The sequence below is a fragment of the Serinus canaria genome, chromosome 12 (assembly GCF_022539315.1).
Source record: "Serinus canaria isolate serCan28SL12 chromosome 12, serCan2020, whole genome shotgun sequence".
Lineage (NCBI taxonomy): Eukaryota > Metazoa > Chordata > Aves > Passeriformes > Fringillidae > Serinus > Serinus canaria.
Window position 1 is genome coordinate 20,861,697 of NC_066326.1, and position 21,152 is coordinate 20,882,848.

A 21,152-nucleotide genomic window follows, 5' to 3' on the forward strand; every position below is an offset into this window, starting at 1 on the left:
CAGAAGCTTCTGGGAACAAACCCTGCTCCACAAGGAGTCGGAAATATGGCTGCATAAACACAGCCCAGTACATATAAATGCCTACTAGTTGTTGGTACCAGAATGAACGAGGGCATGAGGCACTTTGGGGGAAATTTTTTTTTTTAAATCTCCGACTAATTATTTAAAATACCTAAGCAGATTTTCAAATACTGCAGTATTAAAGGAGACTAATGCTAAGTGTGGAATCACTTCCTGCATATGTCAAAGTTACGTGTGCTCACATGAGCTCTGTTGTTCATGTACTTTTATGCAGGGAGTTTTATAAAAACCAAAACTACTAGTCAAGCTACTAGTTTTACTAAAACTACTAGTTTTAGTTGTTTTCAATCATTCTCACAGAGGTGTGCGCACATACACATGCACAACTGCACAAGGCATTTCATCCAATGTACCAATGGTAGCTAGTTCTGCACAGCAAAAGCAGACATTTTCTTGTTATCTAATTGCCCTTTCATTAAGAACTCATTACACCTGAATAACAAATTTATTTCTCCTCTAGAACTTAAGCAAAGGTCCAGGCAGTTTAACCCAAATACAACTGCATAATCTGTTGTGTCCTACTAGCACAGTATTTTCAACAAACACCAGAGGAGTCTCTTGATTCCTTCTAACATATTCTGCTTGCAACCTACATCCAGGAACATTAAACATATCTGAGCCTCTATTTAAAGGTTTGGGTTAAAAAGCAAGAAGGGAGAGGGACAAAACCTGGCCTTCTTCTCGAAATGCAATTTCTACAAACGCCCTGTAGAGAGCAACTGCCAGCTGCAACAGCCACTTGGCCAAGTCACTGGTGTGCACCAGTTAATCTGGAGTACATAGCTCAATCGATACTTGATGTAGCTGGTGAAATACTGCCCAGTGCCCTCAGATGTCTGTCTGACAGTAGTGTCAGTGTCAGAAACAATACAAGGATGGGGTTTTACCATCACTTAAAAAAGGGAGGACAAGTGCATTTCTGTCTGCTCAACTCCATGAGACACTTTCTGGAGTAAAGGGGAGGATTAGGAAAGAGAGATACAAAATACAAGAGGAAGTGAAGCCCCGGTGCACGACTTAAACACTGGCAAACAGGAAACAGAGGCCTCCCTTAGGGCCCCATCCCTGCAGGGGTACCAGCAGCACTGAACAGGAAGGGAGAAAGCACATGACAGCGCAAGAACGCTGGCAGCTATTTTTACAGGGCCCTGTAAGGATTACAGCAGTCACTGCTCATTTTGTAGCAGAATACCTGTCAATCTGTCCTCAGATTTCAAATTAATCAAACACAATTGCTGGCTACTGAAAAGGGAGTAGAATTAGTTACAATAAATGACTGAGTAATAACAGGACAAGAGCCTGATTATTATCGGACATGGCAAAGGTCACGGACTTGGTCTTTTTTTGTTAGTTACAAGACTGTAAAGATAAGTTGGGTAGATTTTTTAATTATTGGCTGAACTGTATAGCGCCTTGTCAGAGAAGAAAAACATATTAAAAATTCTTTAAAGTTAAAAATGCATAAAAACTCGTAGGACTCAATATAGAAAAGATGGAATTACCAAACTCTTCAGAAAATTGCACAGCAAACATTAACTACACACCAAGAGCAAATAACTACATTAAGAAATTAACAAAAATATGGATCATTACAAGTTCCAAAGGATGTCTTGAAAAAGCTCAGTCTTTGGAATCCAAGGCCAAGGTCTGAAACCTGAAATGACAGCAGTGCCTCAGAGGATCCAGTGAAAAACAAGGAAGAGTTGGAAGAGCACACATAGTAAGAAACTGCCAAAACCATCAGAAAGGAAATTGTCAAAGACAAGAAACTTGAATAATCTACATTGTTATTTTATCCTAAGGCCTTGGACATTCAGAATTAAATGACAGTTAATTAAGTCTGTGAATTTTGGAGACTTTGAAAGCAGACCATAGAGCTCCTAAAATAGCTTTACACAGCTAAGTCAAACCATAAATAAATCTTATATTTCATTAAAGAATTAATTTCCAATTAATAATATTGAGATTTTGTAGTTACACATAAAGAACTGATGATTTTTTCTCCCCCTCCAGACAAATTTAAAAATAATTACATGTTCTTCATCATCTCAGGAGACAAGAATCTCCACAGTTATTCACTTCCAACTGCAAACTCAGGTATGAAGTGCTACTGATGCACGTCCTATATGATTTTACACCTCCTGTGTAAAGGTGTGCAGAACTATGTAGTTTGTGTGGTAGGAAATAAATACAACCACCATGAGAAACACAAAATCTTGACCATGGACAGCAGATCCCAGATTGCAACAACATAAGACAGAACCGCATACACAGAGGTAAGGGCTAAGTTCAGATTCTCTTTTTATAAGGAGTATTAATAAAGAGGCAATAAAGTATTACTCAAAAATAAAAATGAAGCATTTTTCTTCCAAATAATGGATCTGATTTTATTTTGTGCTCATAATTTCATCACACCCGATTTCAGCAGGGCAGGACACTGCAGCAAAGCAGAGCTGAACAGCAGGAAGCAGGAGGAATGTTTACATTCCTGAGCAGTGCTCTCAGTGCCAGATCCACTGAAAAGAAATCAATGTTATTATCATCTTTTAAAAAAATGCATACAGAAAACCTCATTTGGAATTTTTGACATGTAAGGGACTATCACTCTTTAACTGTTCCAAACATTATTTCAAAGGCCACTTATCACCACAACAGCTGTTTGATCAGCTCTTCTGTTTTGCCTATGTTTTTGTTTTCTTAAATGGGGAATGTCTGTCACAGATTCATTCATGTCTGTCGCCAACCTCCAGCCAGAAGCCCTTCATGTGGCTGCTAACTGAAAATGCATCTTAAAACAAATAAACACATCTTGATTTAAGCTCTGACCTTATGATCAGTAGGAATGCAATGCAGGTTTTGTTGCCTCTATTAATAATTCAAACATCTCTATGAAGGTTCACTTGCCCATCTCTATGAAGGTCATGCACCTGAGGAGGTGATACGTGTGAACCCCTCTGCCAGCACCACTCACTCTTGCACTTGAATGAGGACCAGACTATTCAGAAGCCATCTACTCCTAGGCCACAGAAAGATCAAGAAGGCCCACATGAGGTCTGATCTTTGTAGTAATGCTACAGACACTGCTATATAGAATCATAAGTGAACAGGATGGGGAAAAAAAGTCTTAAATAATAAGGATTTTAAGAGAATTTTATATAATGATATATTTCAGATCCTATTGCTAGAATCCCACTGAAAATCTCCAAATTACTTTTTTCTCCTCAAGGAACTTGCGCAAAAACATGGAATCAAAGCAAGCTTCTGGGTATGTTTCACTGATGGGCTGCCCACATACTTGAGTCCCCATTACTGCTCCCTCCCTCCATCCTATTTGACTGCATTTCTTTAAACAAATCCACATATTTATAAGCAAATGAACATTTTGACTGCATCTTGCTCTACGCAGTAGTTTCCCCTAATGAGAGGCATAAAAGCCTAGTCTTAACAAGGGCTCAAAAGGAAGTCTCCTCCTGTCCCCAAAGGTGAAAATTGTTGTTTATTAATCCAGATCAACAATTCCAAGAGCAGTGAAAAGTTAAACCCCCTTCATTCATTTATGTTGTGGCAGTAGCCTCACGTAACAACAGTAATTTAAACTAAAGTTTTACACACACAGCTGCCTTGATTAAAACAAACCAATCCATACTGCCAGGACTGTTTGCTTTCATGCAACTCTTACACAGCACATGGCTGGTGGCTAGTGAGTGGACAGCCAACAGCATGGACTCAGCACACACAGTCACAGGCAAAGTCATCTCCCATCACCACAGCATCCAGGGTCAGGACTTCAGCAACAGGTACCTCCCAAGTTTCATATGGTATGAGACATACAAGGAAGTGGTAAATAACTACTTCTCCATACACCTCATAGGGGACTTTGGAGCCGCATCCACAGGCAGACCGATAAAAAAGCATGAGTCCTCTCCACACAAAAACCATCCAGGACCATTGTTGTACAGGTTGGTTGGGCAGTGGCCCAAACAATAAGCTCTTTCCAGAAAACCAGGGATTCATCCTCTTATGTGGCATGAGGGAAGGATTAAGCCTTAATTTAGCACCATTTAGAAAAGATTACTCTTTAATTGCAATAGGAGTTGGCAGACACTGGCAGCAATGAAAAGCCTTTATCATGCTAAGCTTCCAGGCAGTCAGTGACAGCCCCCAGGCCAGCAGCAGAAAGCCGGCCCATGCTGTCCCCAGCCAGCTGCTCAAGGCCACTGGACCAATGGGGCAGAATCCGAGGGCCACACAGCTGCATTACAACTCTGCAGAGACAAACCCCTCATTCACTGGCATTCATTGGGTAGGGTATGTGGGGCTGCCACAGTGCACTGAAGAGCCAATGCCGTCAGAAGGGCTCAGCTGCCAGTACCAGCCAGAGCTCTGCCCGGTGGGACCCAGCTGGTTTAGGCAAAGATCCAGTATTGGGGATTTGCCCACTTCCTGCCTTCTTCTATCAGTCTGGCCCAGTTGCAGAGGAAGATCCTCACTGACCTCAGCTCTGCTATTCTCTGGTGACAGGGCAAGAGAGGTGTCATGCTGTATTTTCTGGCACCGAGAACTCTGCTAAAGCAGATACCTGACATGCCTCAGGTGGAAGGCTGCCAGATCCCTGCCAAGGGCTCCCAGTAGCCCATTGCTGCTCAGAAGCCTATAACAAATGTCTTCTGATTTGGAGCAAAGCTAAATGCAAATTGGCACCCAGGAAAATGTAATTCTTGTTCAAACAGATTTTGCTGCAGCAGTAACGTGTGTTTTATATCTGTGCTGGATTAATCCAAGTTCAGGCTGGCATAGGACATCCCAAAGCATACAGCAGTTTAACTCAGGCCAGCTTTATTTTTAAAGGTTCAGTGAAAAGTAACAATTTCTATGCATAGACACGGCCTTAAATCAAGGTTTAACCCCCTTCCTCTCCACTTCTTACCCATGCTGGGCAGTGCCTAGCATTTCCGACAGCCTCAGGCCTGAAAGATGAAGCCACTGTCCTGCTGGCTGAACCATCTCAGCTTACTGGGAACCAGTGAGGGGAGAAAGAGCTCTGCAGCATGGAAGCTGGGAGCTGGAGAAGAAAACTGTGTGACTGATTAGACAAGGAGCCATGAGAAGTTCTAGTGTCAAGGGAGAAAGCAAATCTTGCAAGGAAGAGGCAAAGAGCATGCATCTGTAGAGCGTGATCTCATCCCCCAATGAGTGGCAGCTGGACCAGTTGCTGAAGATTGGAGGCGGGCCTGATCGTGACAGGCCACACCTGTAACCAATAAGAACTAGCGATATATAAGAGTAAGGAAAGAGGAGTGAGAGGAGTCAGATTACTACTGCAAGGACCTGAAACAGTCAGTGCATAGAGGAGCTGCCTGTGAGAAACATCAAGAAGGCATGAAGCTCTGACAATACGAAATCCTTGCACTATGATGATGCTAGAACTTGTGATATCTAAGACAACATGTGTCCAAGGGAAAAGATAAGAGATGAGAGTCAAGATAGTGGCACAGGGTAACAGCAGCAGGATGATCAGCGACTGCAATGGAATTAAACAGGAAACCAAGGAAGAGGAACAAAACCAAGTGTAGGATGAAGTAGGAGTGGGAAGAAGAGACGTGAGCCTGTAAGCTGCTTGTCCACTTCAGATATGAAAGGGCAGCCTCATCCTCTTTGCGCCTTAACTGCTTCCAGTTTCTTAGCCTATGGCTGAAGTTTGTCTCCTACCCTGGAAGTAAACCTGACCAATAATTGTGTAATTTGCTCAGGGAATTCTTTCTAAAAAACTTTCAAGTTTTGAAAGTTCAACACCAAGTAGCCTGGCATTGCACTCAAGAATACCTTAGAAAAAACTCAATAGTATATTATTGGTTATCCTTGGACCTTATTACACTTTGCATTCACTGTGGCTGCTAGGCTTGCTGCTCATTCTCAAATGAAACACTGGATACATCCATACAGGACTGATGTCTAAAGCACAGTTAATCCAAAATAAAATTCTGATCCCAACATAGAACTGAGAGTTGCATCTTGTACTCTATGACACACTGAAGCAGACCAGTATTACTTTTTAAGAATACAAGGAAGAATTCTGTCTCTCCAGGAGTTCATTTCATATTTAGAGCTTGAATTTCAGCAAGCTGACTTGTTACATAATAAACAGACACTAGTTTTAGGCACATGAAGGCCACATAGTTAAAGAAAAAATGAAAGAAATTGAGTAAGAGGAACTCTAGCCATCCCCACAGATGTTATTCAAATTCCTCAAACATAACTTTTCCATTATTACTGCAGTCTTAGGCACTACAAAAACAAAGAGAAACAGACATATACATATAATCTGCAGACCTGAAATTTCAAGACACTAGATCAGTAGTCCAATAGGAAAACACTACAACTACACCCTGCTGCAGCACCAAAGGCAGCATTAAGGCAGTTCTTAAAACACAAGAGAAATTAAACAATTCAAGAGTTAAACAACCTAAGCCTGGGCACTGGAAAGCATTCCTGGGTACACAGACACCAAGTACTAGGCTGCTCCCGACAGCTCTGGAATCCTTTAGAAGTAAAATCTAGCTTTAGAGCCTCACTGAACTTAGAGGCAATGCAATAAAACTTGGATCTACGTGAACTACACATCTCATGGAGGCTCTGTTCCCTTGTTCAGCAGTACCTACTGAAGATTAAGGCCACATTCTTCATACAAAGCCTAATGTTATGTGCATATGTGCAGTAAGACAAAACTAACACATGACTAGCACAGCATGGTACCAGGCAACAAACGGAGCTTAGGGCAAGAAAAATACTTACATCAAATTAATAATTTTCTATGGAGAAGACCCGTGCCACAGAGAACAATGCTAATAAAACAAGAATATACATTTCTCATAAAGCACACATAGGAATACAGTGTCAACCTTAATGCTCTTTCAGGTCTATTATGGGAAAAAGAGCATACACAGCTACATTGAGAGCGGCAGATCACAGGGCTGATAAATGCTCTTTGAGGTCTGTTCTCACCACTCCCAGAGCCAAGAACCTTAAAAGCAAACAGATGCCTCACAGAGGCTTCACCCACCCCAAAAGCCTCCCTGGATGAGCCAGATTCCAAGACGCTCCCCAGCTGTAGTCTCTCACACTGAGGAGCATGAAAGGAATTTATGCCTTACTATCCTTCCCAAAAACCCTAACAATAGGGAGGTAAAAGGGAACATCAGATCAATTTTAATGTTAATGGACTTTGTGTCACATTAAAAGAGTCCACTTGCTTCAATCCCAATAAGACATTAATATTTTAGGGCACCTGGCCACACAGGCTACATTAGAACAACCAGCTACAAACAGCTACACTCTTCCTTTCCATGCGAGCCTGGAAAACAGAATATTTCAATGGGAAAATTTTCCTCCAAACTTCCAGGACAGACAATGCTCAAGGCCACTAGCCCAGCAGCCTTGACAAAAAGTCTACAACCCAGCCCTCAGAGGCCCTCTCTACTTCCTAAAACCCCCACAGATTTCAGAAAGAAGAGATCACAAGGTATGTATGTACTTAAGCCTCAGTCAAGCCATGAAGAGTCCTAGCTATGGTTTCACTCCAATTCACTACTATGCCTACCTCTACTGTGAACCCTAAAGGCCAGAAAAGTGATACAACTCACAAGAGTGAAAATTAGTCCTGAAATACAGGATTTTTCCTACCCCAGAATCTCACAGAAGTTAAAGGTAACCACAATTTATTCACATTATTTAAGGAGTTACATTAGCAATTTACAAGTATAGAGAATTAAATGATGCAGAATACATGCAGAGGTGAGAGGACGGCTTCAAAATGGCCAAACATCAGAGTGATTAACAGGATCACTGCAAAAGTCTACATGCAGGAATAAAACTATAAAATCCATGAAATGCCTGACAATGACAGATGATTAACTCTTCTCTGCATTCCTTTCCTAAGCGGTAATGCTGCAAGTATCACAGTAGATAGCATTCTGTCAGCCCTCTTGAAGTCCAGACACACAACTAATATATCTCATGTGCTCCACTTGGTAAAATGTAGATTCAGCTACTCAATCCTTCAGTGTGTATTCACTGACTAAATAGAGCAGGAGGGGATGAACCACAAAAATTAGTTCAAACTTCAGAATTTAAACGATGGGGCATTTTTTAAAGCACAGTATGTAAAAAACATACATATGTAAGCAACAATAGATACAGTAGATACAGTAGATACTGAAGACTGGAAGGGAGCTCTTTAAGGTTATATACTCCAACCTTCCTGCTTAAAGTCAGGGTCACCACTAAAACATGCTCAGGATATTGTCCAGTTGGGATTTCAGTGACTCCCAAGATGAAGGCCATATAGCCTATGGGCAAAGAATAGAAAATAAGTTACATATGGCACATTGTGTTTGTAGTAACTTATGTATGTGCTAAGGCTCAGTCTTTAGTTTTTATGGACTGCTCTGTAGCAACACAAATAATACTGGAGGCTAGAGCTGAACAACTCCTCAGCTTGATTTCTTCCAAGTGACTCAAATTTGGTCTTAAAATATTTCTATGATTACTGAATTATCTTAGAACAAGACTTTGTTTTATCCACTGTAGGGAGGGGGAAATGTTCTAAAACAATCTTACTTCCCAAACACTGCTCTAATTTAGCCATTAAGTGCAAGTGGTCCTGTTTCCCAGGCAATAGTTTGGATATCTTGGCTTCAGCCCACCTTTAAGTAGCTTCCTGAATTGGACTCAATTAGTGTAAAACATACATGCAAAAAAAGAAGGTATCAATAACCCCTAAAGAAGAAACTTGCAAAAATGCCTTCTATTTTGCATTTTGTCTCTGAGTCAAAGGTGTCTGAAAGGCAACCTGACAGAGCTTCAGGTGGAAGCAGACGTTATACTCAACCCTGTAAACTGCACCAAAAGCCAGAAATGTCTAGTGCATCCATATGAACCTTCCTACCAGCAGATGCTCCTCATCAGCACATCCTGAACCTTTTTCATCTATGCCAACCACTGTAACATGAATCTCACTCAAAAAATACAATCTCTCATCACTTTCTAAATCAGCTACAGGCTGCAGTGTGGCACCTTTCCAGGGAACATCCCATCTCTGCTGTTTACCGTTACAGCACCTAGCATGCTTGCCCCAATAAACCACCTTGAGCAAGAGAACACCAAGCAATTAACAGGCAAATCCGGAGTAAGACCAACATCAGCTCTCCACCACTGACAGACCTGACTTATCTGTCTGCAAAATCAAACTTTCATGTGAGGCTGGCTAGCCATTTCTTGGTTAAAACCATATACTTTCTGCAAGCATCCCCAAAAGGGAGTCAAGTGAATTGCTTTGCACAGCTGTTGACCACAGTGAACCAAGATACAAGTTAGACAGAAGTTTTTATTCACATGGATATAAGTCTCACAAAGCTACTGTATTAAACTGAGCCAGAGAAAAATTCAAATCCAGACTGCTGCTGGATGATTTCTGTTGAATCAGAGACCTGCATTTATTAGAGAAGTATGTTTTGGCAAGATGACCTTTCTTCGTTTGATAGTATGTACCAAAGGTGAGGGCACATGCTACATGACATGCTTGTTACTGCTTGTGACCTGTTGGGGACAGTCACACTCATCCAACAATAGCTAATTCCTATTTCAGAGGCCAGATGCTCTCTACAAATGACACTGTAGAAAACCACTAAATAATTTTATACTGACTGCATGAAAACGCATTTTTTCATTTCCTTCCTAGTATCAATCACATTGTTGAGAAATTTCACCCACAGCTTCCAAGAGATAGAGGGCTGAGTGGACTACAGATATGTCATGCTACTCAGCCACTTTGGGCATCGCAACCAAATTTCTCCCTCAAAACACACACAGCCTTGTGCAGCAAGATGCAAGAAAATCCCATCTGGTTTAGAATTACCCATTCATACAACAGAACAAGCTCCAAACAAACACCATTCTTCATCATCAAAAAATACAGTGAATTCTGACCTTGGAAAATCAGATATAGCAAATTCTCTGTGCACAGGAAGCAATGAATCTTGTTTGGCTTGGGCAGGTTGGATCCTGTTATGGTATTAGGTCAGCATACTTCTCTGCTTTGGAGCCAGAGCTGAACCACAGGCCCAGTTCTGTACAGCACTGACAGCGAACATGCAGGACTTCCTAATGAACTTACCAAATACTGCCTCACTGCCTACAGCACAGCACTCTGCACCATGCTGGGAGCTTGCCAAGCCCCACACTGCACATCAGCAATGACTGAGGGGTGAAAAAAAATCAATTAAGGAGACCAAGGACTGCAGCATGCTGCAGAGTCTGGGCCATCCAGCATGTCTCAGCACCCCACCAGACATAGCATACCACTTGTTTCAGCAAGAGCTGTATAGGGCCTCAAACAGCATAGCTGCTTTCCAAACATGGACATAGGACTGCAGAGAATCCATACCCATTCCCACACTGAGCTTCAACTCCGCTGGGGTCAAACACTCCAAATTAGCCCCATATCTCTGCTTGCTCAGAGCCCCAGTGGCAAACCCGTCTGAGGGCACGACAGACCACACCTTTTAGAAGACTCCTCAGGAAAGTCCCCACTCCAAAGTGAGGTGAGCCTGACATCCGCTGCCTGGTATACATTTCAGCCAGAAAACAGCTGAGGAGAGAGGAGGGGGAGGAGAGTAGGAGGTAAAAGGAAGATGAGATGGAGAATGGGGAAACTAAGAAAAAAAGCCAAAGTTTACAGCTATTATACCTAAAACTTTGGTTCTTCCCTGAAATGGAGGGTCCTCCATTCATTTGGATGGCAAAGTTGATCTGTCATTTCCCTCTGCTGAGGTTTTGTAGACATATGTCAAACCCACACTATATTCCTCTGTTGCTGCGTTACCAAATCTGAATAAACAATTCTCTGCAGTCTGCCAAAAGCAGAGAAAGAAAGCAAATGAATGCCTGGAGTATGCATCACCCTCTGGAAGCCATCTTACAGCCTGAAGCTGCTACAGATTAGTCACAAGCTCACATACCATAGAGTGAAAGAGGAAATGGTGAACCTATTAAGTCTGGGGGCAATGCATAGACTTGACAACTGCTGCTCCCACCCTCCTGCCTCCTCCTAGTAAAATGAGGCAATTGTCCAAATCATTAGAATTCTCCTGCAGACTAGAAAAAAGTCTGGTCAAAGGGATATTTTGGGTATTAAGTCAAAGGGATATATTGGGTATTAATACCCCTGAAACTAGCAAACGTGTTTCCAAGGATGAATCAAGATTTGAAATGAGGAAACCGCAACAGCCTGTGTGATGAAACATCAGTGACTCTAGGTTTAAGACTTTCAGTTTCCAGGCAGGACATCTGCCACATCAGGGGTTGCACAAACTTCTGCTTCAGGGGTGTGAGAACACATGGATACCCCTCACTGTGAAGCCTTCTGAGTTCAGTCCTCAGCAATACTATTTGGGAGGAATCTTCCCCTGCAGTGCCTGTTCAAAGAAGCCACAAGTGTGCAGCATTTGGTCTAGTGTTTCTCATGCAAAGATGGTCTGCCCCTGTTCTCTGAACACCCAGGCAGCCTCCCATCCTACCTTCAAGCCCCAGCTCCCAGGTACCCTCATCGGACTGCACATTGAAGGATGTCAAATGCAAGGCTCTAATGAACAATTTATTTGTTTAAACACAAGAAATGCTACCAAGAGAGACTACATTCCAGGACAGACCTCAACCAAAGCCACCAGCCTGAACAACACTGCCACTGCAGCATCCCCAGGACTGCTAATTCCCAGCAGCCAGGCCAGACAGATCCCACTTGCTGTGCAGCTGCTGTCTGTGCTGTTAAGGCAGCAGCTTCACTGCCAAGCTCAGCAGAAAGAATAGCTAAAGCTGCTCTTCTCATTTCTTGTTTGCTGCTGCTTTAACACCCTCTAGGTGAGGTGGTACCTGCACAGCCACATACAACATGCCTGTGACCCAAACTGGGGTACTGACATAATTTAAGAATAAAACCAAAAGAAAGAAAAATAACAACACAGCATAGTTTTTCTATATCCCCTCCACAGGACAGCAAACAGTGCTGCCACACCTCCAGGGAAAAAATAGGTAGCAAATTGCCCTATGGCTGACAAACATGGAAACTTGGGTTAAACTTAATGAAAAACTTAGAAACAAATTATCTAATGCTTGCTAGTGGTCAGGGACAGGCCTCATTTTGGGCCAAGGCACAGACAAGCACCTCAATTTGAAAGTAAAACACGACTTTTCCCCCAAGACCCAGCTCTCAGCTGAGACTACAGCAGTTTGGGGAAAACCACCTCTGCAGAAACATGGGGGTTTTTTAAATAATTTCACCACAAGTTCCTTACTATTCATCCAAATACTTACGGTTATTCTAATCCATAAGGTATACTTAATTTTATCAGAAAAAGACCAAGAAGAACATCCAGCAATTTCATAAAATATTCTGAAATAATATTTTCAAGAATATTATTTATTATTTTGAAGAAAGGCAGTTCAAGGAACACTGGCAAAAAAAAAAACCCAAAAACTTAGTAACATGAGACATTACAGGTTACTATTTCTAGTACACCAGGAAGAATTGGACATATAATTTTTCACATTTTGTTTTTTTCCTAAATAAGGATATGTGAGAAAAGTAGCTTTTCCATAACATGGTACTAAGTGTCTATATCACTGCAAACATCAGATTAATATCAGGGGTGCCTCTATTCTTCATATAAAGCAACTATGATTTATCAAAATATAAGAGGCTAATTTACACAGGAATATTTTGTTTACCCCACCCACAGCTTTCAGTCTGATTTGACAGTAGAGACAGCAATTGTGTTCTAACATTTCAAGTGTGGCAGGTGTTGAAGTCCAAGTAACAATCACCACTAAGTCCCCAAGACAGATTCACCAAAGCATAACCATTTTCATTTAGTGTGTGAAAAATTGCTATCAGTTTCCTAAATTCAATTTGCAGTGGTACATCTGTATAACCAGAATTAAATTTCACCTAAGCTGGTCTATTTAAATAAACATTTAATTTATGCATTAAATCCTTTGATTTTAACAGTGCTGCAAAGTTAGAGATAATCTCAAAAATATTAACATCTTTTTCTTTCAGCAGGAATCAATACATCACCTGAATATTTGATAGGAAGAGGCTGCAAATGTGTACCTGAGGCCTTAAAGGTACTGAAACTGAACATCATTATTTACCATTATTAAATACAAAGACTTGGTCAATCCAGCATTAATTCATGTGCACAGAGGGTCTAATCCCAGTCTGTCATGGGTTTGTTAGGTACCTTTAGCCTAGCTGTTTCTTCCCTCTTTGCCTTTATGTTCTTACACACAAAATGAGCACAGAAGTACAAACTGGCAAAATGCTCTGATAAATCCAGTGGGGAAAATCACTGCTACTTCAGCAAGCAGTTTACAATGTCCATCCACAAGGTACACAACATTACATGAGGTAGACAGGAAAGGCAATGATTTCTCCTTCACTTCTGAAGAAGCACAGTTAAATGTTACATTAATAAAATGTAACATAATGAAATGTTAAACCAGCCTGGATGAAATATAATGTACCAAATTAATTAGTACATTTAGAAGTCAATTAAGCAAAACTTCTGTCAGCAATACAGCCTGGGACACATCACTTCAGCTGCATCATACACCCCACTTGGGCTTCATGGGAAACGTTTCTTTCAAAGTCAGCTTGCAAGATTACCCAGCAATCACCTACAGAGAAGTCATAAAATGGCAATTAAGTCAATACATGATTCTTAAAGGCAAAAAATGGAAACAAGGGCCACTGTTACCATACAAAGAAATCAAGAGCTCTGTGGAGGATCATTGCCAGTACTTTTGTAAGCTTGTTCTCCCCTTAAAAACCACAAACCATCTACATTACACTAACTGTGACATACTGACACATGCTTTAAGACTTTAAGGATAGACATAGTCCACTTATGAATTTTTACATAGCTACAGAAACAATAATCATAACACCCGTGTTTTCCAAGGGTTTAAACACAATTCTACAATCACCAATAAAACATAACCTCTTAATCAGAAAGGAGCTTTGGACAGCAGCCAGTTTCATAACTGAGCTAGTAGCTGGTTATGAATCTGACATCTCAAAGCAACCCTGAACTACTGAGCAGAGCAGATAACCTCTTTTTCAAGCAAGCCTTCCATGCCACATTCCCCCACAAATCATCAGGAAAGCAATAACTGAATCCTCAGACAATCACTTTGCAAGCTGGAGTGCACAAAGGCGTGATCATATGCATCATCCATGTAAGAAAAGTGTCCCAGCTCAGGCATGTAGTCAGCCCTGTCATTTATACCATTGGCAGTATCACAAAGGCTTGCAGGGTGACTTACCAGCTGAAACAAAGCCTACAGAAAAAACTTAGTTACTTCATCTCCTAGAGGGAGTAAAAAATGAATAAAATTATATGTTCACAACACAATGTAGTATTTTACCACAAGAAAGCCAGTATTTTATTTCTCTGAACTAGGGAAAACATTTATCATAATCTTTACTACGGTTTGAAATTAATTCTTTTTTACAAAAGCAAAGGTGGTACTGCAAATAACAGTAAGTCAGTCTTCCTGGGAAGACAGTTTGTATTTCAGTTTCGTTCTGTCAAATAACATGACAGAAGAAATGCAGCAGAAAGGACCTTAAAAGATAAAGGAGATCAAGTCAGCACACATACCAGTAAAAGAACAAACTTACAGAAAACCTGACCCCAGTTAAAAAGGGGTTGGTGTGAAGGCTCAGCAGTGCAAGGACAGAGCAGCTCCCCATTTTCACCAGGACAACTTGGATTGCCAATACTGAGAGTAAGTATTACTATTAAACTGACACCTTTACCAAAGAGGATACCACTCTGACAAGGCCATTCACACTCACCAAAGGGATACAACAGTGGAGGTTAAGGCTCTGAATTTCTGCCACACTGGGGACTGGGTGGCAGGGAGGAGAATCAGGCCAGAAAGACACGATGACTATAGCAGAAAAGCCTGTACTTTCAACAAACTGCATCATAAAGTTCCTATGCTCTGAACCCATTTACCAATGGTATGAATAGGGCCATGATACAGGAATTATTCATAATATTAAACTAATTAAAGCATATCCAAATCTACAATACCAGCAGGACAGAAAACCACCATCTACCAGGGTGCTTGCCCTGCACCCTGCCTAACATGGCCTATGCTCTTAGCTCTCCCAACATAGAGGAACAAAGTAAGCTCTACAGAGACTAAAAGGGCTGTATCTTAAAAGGCTGCATGAAGTCACAGTTAAGAAGCAAGAGATGGAAAGCAATACTGTTCTAGTTTCACATCGATCTCCCACATTCCCCAAGAACAACTTAAGTAACCCAAGGTGGGGTCCCTTTAGGCTGGAGCGTGACATGTAGTAAGTTTAATATGCAGCGCTCCTCTGAGTGTGGGAAAAACAAGAAGTTGCATAAAACAGCAAAGATGATAAATTCCCTCTCCAAGCATATGCTTCATACATCTGCTAAAGGTTTACAAGATCTACAGCAAACCAGATTCCTGCACAGCATCACAAGAAAGCTAGAGGCGCAATGCTCTTTCCCTGAGTAGGCTATCAGAGTCCTCAAGCTGTTCCCAGAATTGTCTGCTTCCCAGGTTTTGACTTAATTAGAGCAGGACATGAACACACAAAGCAAATCCTTCAAAATGTTAAAAGCAAAAAAGAGTGAATCATTGCTGATTCTGCCATTTTTTTTCTTCTTCTTTTTAAAGTCTTTTACAAGCTTCTCAATTGTTACAGCCCTAAATGAAAAGACAATATCATCAAGCTTTTCTCCATCTGCAAGTCAAAACATGCAATGCTTAAACACACATAGCTCAGCCCAGTGACTAAAGCACTACCTGTGATGGAAGCATCCTGGCTCCCACTGGCGTGTCAGGCACTGCCTTGCTGAATGAGGTTGGGCCAGTCCCGTAACCTCTCCACGCTATGTCTCGCATTCCACCTACCAACTGGGTTTACTGACTTTTCTCTCCCTTGAGTTCAACTCTACATCTGCCTCTGCCCTTGACCTCCAAGTTTCTGCTCCTGTATGCTGCTGTAACTGTGCTGGTCTCAGGTGGCTTTAGGAACAGCAGCATATCCGTTCAGCTTGCATATTTAGTTAACAAGTTTATAGTCATGTAATTCAAAGCAATTAGCCTCTTTCCTTATACTTGTTTAATGCAATAAAAGCAAAATAAAGCTTTTTCTACAAGACCAAAAGATATATAGTAAGCAGGAAGGGAGGGCATTCACCAAGTCAGCTGATTTTATACCAGTCTGTTACAAGCATTTATTTTTCCTTTGAAATACTGTATTCTGATTTTACTTTAAATCCATCTCCAACTGAATAAACTAAAGCTAAGCCCCACTGGATACAATTTGTACAGGTCAAATCCACCTATATTCACCTCTTAGGCTGTATCACAAGGCAAGGCCTAAATCACCTGAAAAGCAGCACAAGGTTTGCCTGCATGCCAAATCACTGAATCAAACAAAGCTATACACAGACAAGTTCCCATGGGCCATGCGGACAGGATCAGCTCATAAGGAGCGCAAACCACCACTATGCATTCTCTGACTGTTCCCCGGACAGCACTTTTCCCACATTCCACACCTAAAAGAGATCTTGCATGAGAAAAAGTTAATGTGCAAATTGCCTAATACAGTGTTTCTACTGACAAACTTTACTCTCCTGTAAAGATTAGGTCTGGAATTTCCCTTAAAATAGAAAGTAATAAAAAAATATGTCAACAGCAGGACCTGCACCAAAACAAAGCTATACGAACTGAAGACTGCGGTATTATTTTGGTGGTGGTCCCCGCTGAGTAAATGACTAACACCAACGTAAGATTTCTCCTTCCACACAAAAGCAGGCATATGACAATCGCCACCGCACCTTGGCCGCGGCCCTCGCCCCCCGCCACCTGCTTGGGTTTTGCCCAGGGGCGCGGTGGCGGCAGCCCCGACCCGGCTTCTCGCCCTACAGCAGCCCTGGGGCGGCCCACCTACCGGATCCCGAGGCGGAACGGGACGGAAAGAGAAAGAAAAACGTCTATCTGCTCCCCTCCCCTTTTACAGGAGCGGGAGTTGGAGCAGAAAGACCTTTTTGTCCCATACCTTCCCTCTTCTGGGCCGGCCTGCAGCCAGGCACCTCGGAGCTGTCATTTTGGGTAAGGGGCGACCGCCCTGCCGGAGCCAGGTCGAAGCTTGGGAACCCGCCGGTCTCCCCACAGCAGCCCCGGGGACCCTCAACCTGCCGCTCCCCGACTCCAAAGCGGCCCCGTTCCCACCGCTCCGCGCTTGCCTTCGCCCTTCCACCCGCCACGGCCGCGCTCAGGACCAGGCCGCCCACCTGCCGCCGCTCCGCCTCACCTCCTTCAGCTGCTCCATCTCGGTGCGGATAGTCTCGTACTCCAGCTCCAGCTCCTCATACTGCTGCTTCAACTGCTGTTTCTCTTCCAGCACTGCCAACCCGTACTCCGCCGCCTGGATCTTCTCCCGAGTGGTCTCGCCCAGCTCCTGGAAAAGACGCTTGATCTCGCTCCGCAGCCACTCGGGCTCCGACTCCATCACCAGCCGGGCGTACTCCTCCTCCTCCATGGCCAGCGACATGTCGGCGGAGGTACCGCCGGCCGCCAAGGCGGATGGACGAAGGGGTGAATGCGCAGCCCGTTTACCACTCCTAACAGCGGCACGGCTCGCAAGCGGCCACGGCAGGGCCCGCTCGGGCCGCCATCGACGGGCCAGGGGCGCGCCGCACCCGTCGCGGATCCTCCCTGGATCCCGCCCGCCGCCGCTGCACTCGCCGCAAGCGCCGAACGCAGTGAAATCATTCAAAAGGCACGACCGGGCCGGCGCCCCGCGGGACGCTGGGAGTGGGAGTCCTCAGTACTCGCCGCGCCGCGCACTGCGCGGCTCGTTGGACTACAGCTCCCGTTAAGCACCGCGAAAAGCGAGGGTGGTGGGAGGGGCGAGGAGAGCGACCTCTGCCGGGCGGCGCGGGGTAGCGCGACGGCGAGAGCATAGGGCCGGAGGTACCCGGGGACGGCCTGGCCGGACAGCGAATGCACCCCGCCCCCCCTCCAGTGACCCCGGATACAAATTCGGGCACAGGCCCCGGGACCGTGGGCACATGTCCCGTGCACACAGCCCGTGTATACGCCCTGGCGACCCGGACCACGCTCAGGAGGGCTTTCGTGGCGGGTTTGAGAAAGCGTCGGGATCGACTGGGTATGAAAGATGAGGCCCGTGCACCACAGTGTGTGGTGAGGGGGGGAAGACGTTCCGGTGCGGCGGGCGGTGCCACAGCAGCACGGAGAGGACAGAGGGTCACAGGAGACTAGCATCAGTCCCATACCGGCCGGCCCCACACGAGAGCTTCTAGCATCTCACTCTTTCCGGTGTTCTGCATCTAGAGGTGGAATATCTGCTACAAGGCGTTCTCTGCTCACCGACCGGGACCAAACCATGTCCCCCGAGTCATCCTGAGGATAATCACGGCCACGGGACAAGCTGCTCCCCTATGGCTGAAGTACCTGATGAAAGGAGGGATAGGTTGCATCAAGAGCCAGTGCCGGGACCAACCGTGGGACAGTGACACTTGGGCAGCTATAATGTGCTGTCTGAAAAGGATTTGCCAGCTTGTGACGAAAATGGCATGAGTCTTTGCCCCAGTTTACACCCATTGGGCACATTTGGTGGCAAAAGCACAGGGACTGGGACACTCATTGGGGTAGAACTAATTTCTAAAGCATACTGATGACTGAACAGAGACAAACCTCTACTAGTTAGACCATTTCAGCTCCTAAGCAGCCCCATAAAGGTGGGATGTGTGTGTCCCTGTGGGGTGGGGAGATGCTTCACTCTCATGGTCAGGAGCCCTACAGCTTCATCATCCCTTCATACAACAAGTGCGGCTTGGATTTTCTTCCAGTGTCAAAAACAATCAGTAATGAACTGGTGAGCAAATAGCAAGCATAATAAATAAAAACAATAACATGTTTGAGCACTCCACAAGGTCTCAAACATAAAGCAACGTTTTTACTCACAGCTGCAGGGTTTTTTCAAGCTACTTTGAACTTTTGCCTGTGCACTTATTCCTTTAATAAGCTGTGTCATGGCTGAATGCTACCTGTTAGTCATGAAGCTGCCTTGGTCAATTTTTCTGACCCAGAGTCAGGGTCCTGACACTGTCTAGAGCTCCCTATGCAACAAGTGCAGGTATGCATTTGTCTGTGAGCACTGATGTGACACTCAGTCACCCAAACCTTAGAAGCAGCAAATAAATGTCCTCAGCTTAGAGTCTGCATGTGAAATTAATTTAGTTTTTTACTTTCTCAGTAGGAGGCATTTCACTCTTGTGTGCCTCTGTACTATCATGACTGTCACAGAATGTTTTTAGGGGTTTAAACATTCTGATTCTTTGATAAAGATAAGTGAGGAAAATAACAGCATTACCTCTCCTCCACACACTGTTTTTCAGATTAGGATTTCTTTATGGCCTTTTATGTTTTTCTTCTGTCTGAGCAAGCAGGTAGCATTGCTAGTCCCACCCATTCACAATGGATTCATCACTAAGATATTTTTAATAATAAATACTGGCTTGTTTTCTTTTACCTCATATTTTCTGAGCCTTCATTCCAGGTTTTCTCTGCAGCTCTGTGCTCAAGCGTATTAGCTACCCATCAGCGCTCCTCCCTCTACTAAACTGAAACCTACATGTAATGACTTGCTCTCAGGACAGAGAGCTTCAGTTCACATCCTGATTATTTCTGGGATTACAACTGAATTGTGAGATCTGACTAGTTTGAGGGATTAATAGAGATGAGCTGATCAACTCATCATAGCACAAATTCACTGGGTAATTTGTTTTCTAGTCATATCTAGAACTATTGCTTTTCTCTAGGTTTCAAACTTCATTATTTTATAAACTGCCCAAGATGAAAAGGCAGAAATTATAAATACTGCAATAGCTAATTCGAAAGCATTCCTGCCCATTTTCAGAAAACTGGAGTAACTTGTCACAGTTAAGGTTCCCATCATTCTTCAAGATAATGATGCAGGATAGTAAAAGCTTGTATAATGAGTGGAGGAGTACAGCCTAGCTAGTGCCCATCACCTGCTCCTGAGCACAGCCAGAGACCATTGCCCATTTCCCCAGGTCACTGTCCCCAAACTCCATCAATGCAAAGGCTTAGCTGCCACCCCACTGATTCAAGGTGTCATGGCCAAGTGTACTTTGTGATATAGACTTACACGGCATCTGGAGATAGTTGCTCTTCTTTTTCCTGTTGAGATTTTAAAACTATCTGCTGAGAACAAAGTGATAGAATTATACAAGAACCATCTTGGATCCTAAAATAAATTTGGGTAGTGTTTTTTGTGGAAATTGCCCTGCAGAAAAAAATTTTCCCTAGTGGAAAAGTCATAGCAAAGGCAAAGTCCTGCAATGCTAATTTTATTTAACCTCAGTCCAAATCCCAGAGCAGGTAGGCACTATAATCCAGTGCTGGAAAACATTCAGGTATCTGAATGTGTAAACTAGTCTAACCTGTGCTTAAAACTGGGGTCACTGCAGACAGGAAACTCCTTCTGGATGTCTTTATTTTTATACATTACTTTGGATAAGTTCCAAGTGTACCACAATTAGCGTGGTACAGCACATCATAGTTTCAATCTCTTTTTTTATCCAATGCATTTGTGTACAGCTAAGCTATAGCAAACACCAGAACAATAAAGTCTTTAAGTTGGCCCTGAAACAGCCATAAGAAACCATAGTAAGCTGTTCCAAATTTCTCATCTTATTTTCTACAGGAAAAAACCCAACTTTAGGCATAAGACTTTGGGACTGCTTAGGTGTTTGGTAAAGGTATGGTAATGACCCTAGGTGAAAATGAACTTAAAATCCTCTAGACTGTTCAGTATATGTAGCCTATGTCAGATAAAAACACCCCATGATTTTTCAAAGTATTAAAACTCATTCTTGAGGGAAATAAAGGAACTGCATAATCACCTTGGAAAT

The 21,152-nt window shown here is 43.2% G+C and overlaps 1 protein-coding gene across 2 annotated transcripts in view; it reads right to left on the reverse strand.

The window, feature by feature from the left end:
* Window positions 1-17,931, reverse strand: part of BICD2 (BICD cargo adaptor 2) — a 50,959-nt gene extending 33,028 nt beyond the window's left edge. Inside the window, exon 1 of one of the 2 annotated variants that reach the window (XM_009090953.4) lies at window positions 17,504-17,931. In XM_009090953.4, coding sequence (XP_009089201.1) covers window positions 17,504-17,743 — 240 coding nt within the window. In that variant the 5' untranslated portion in view covers window positions 17,744-17,931. The remainder of the gene's footprint in view (window positions 1-17,503) is intronic. The other variant, XM_009090954.4, reaches the window with a different exon arrangement.
* Window positions 17,932-21,152: the final 3,221 nt, after the last annotated feature.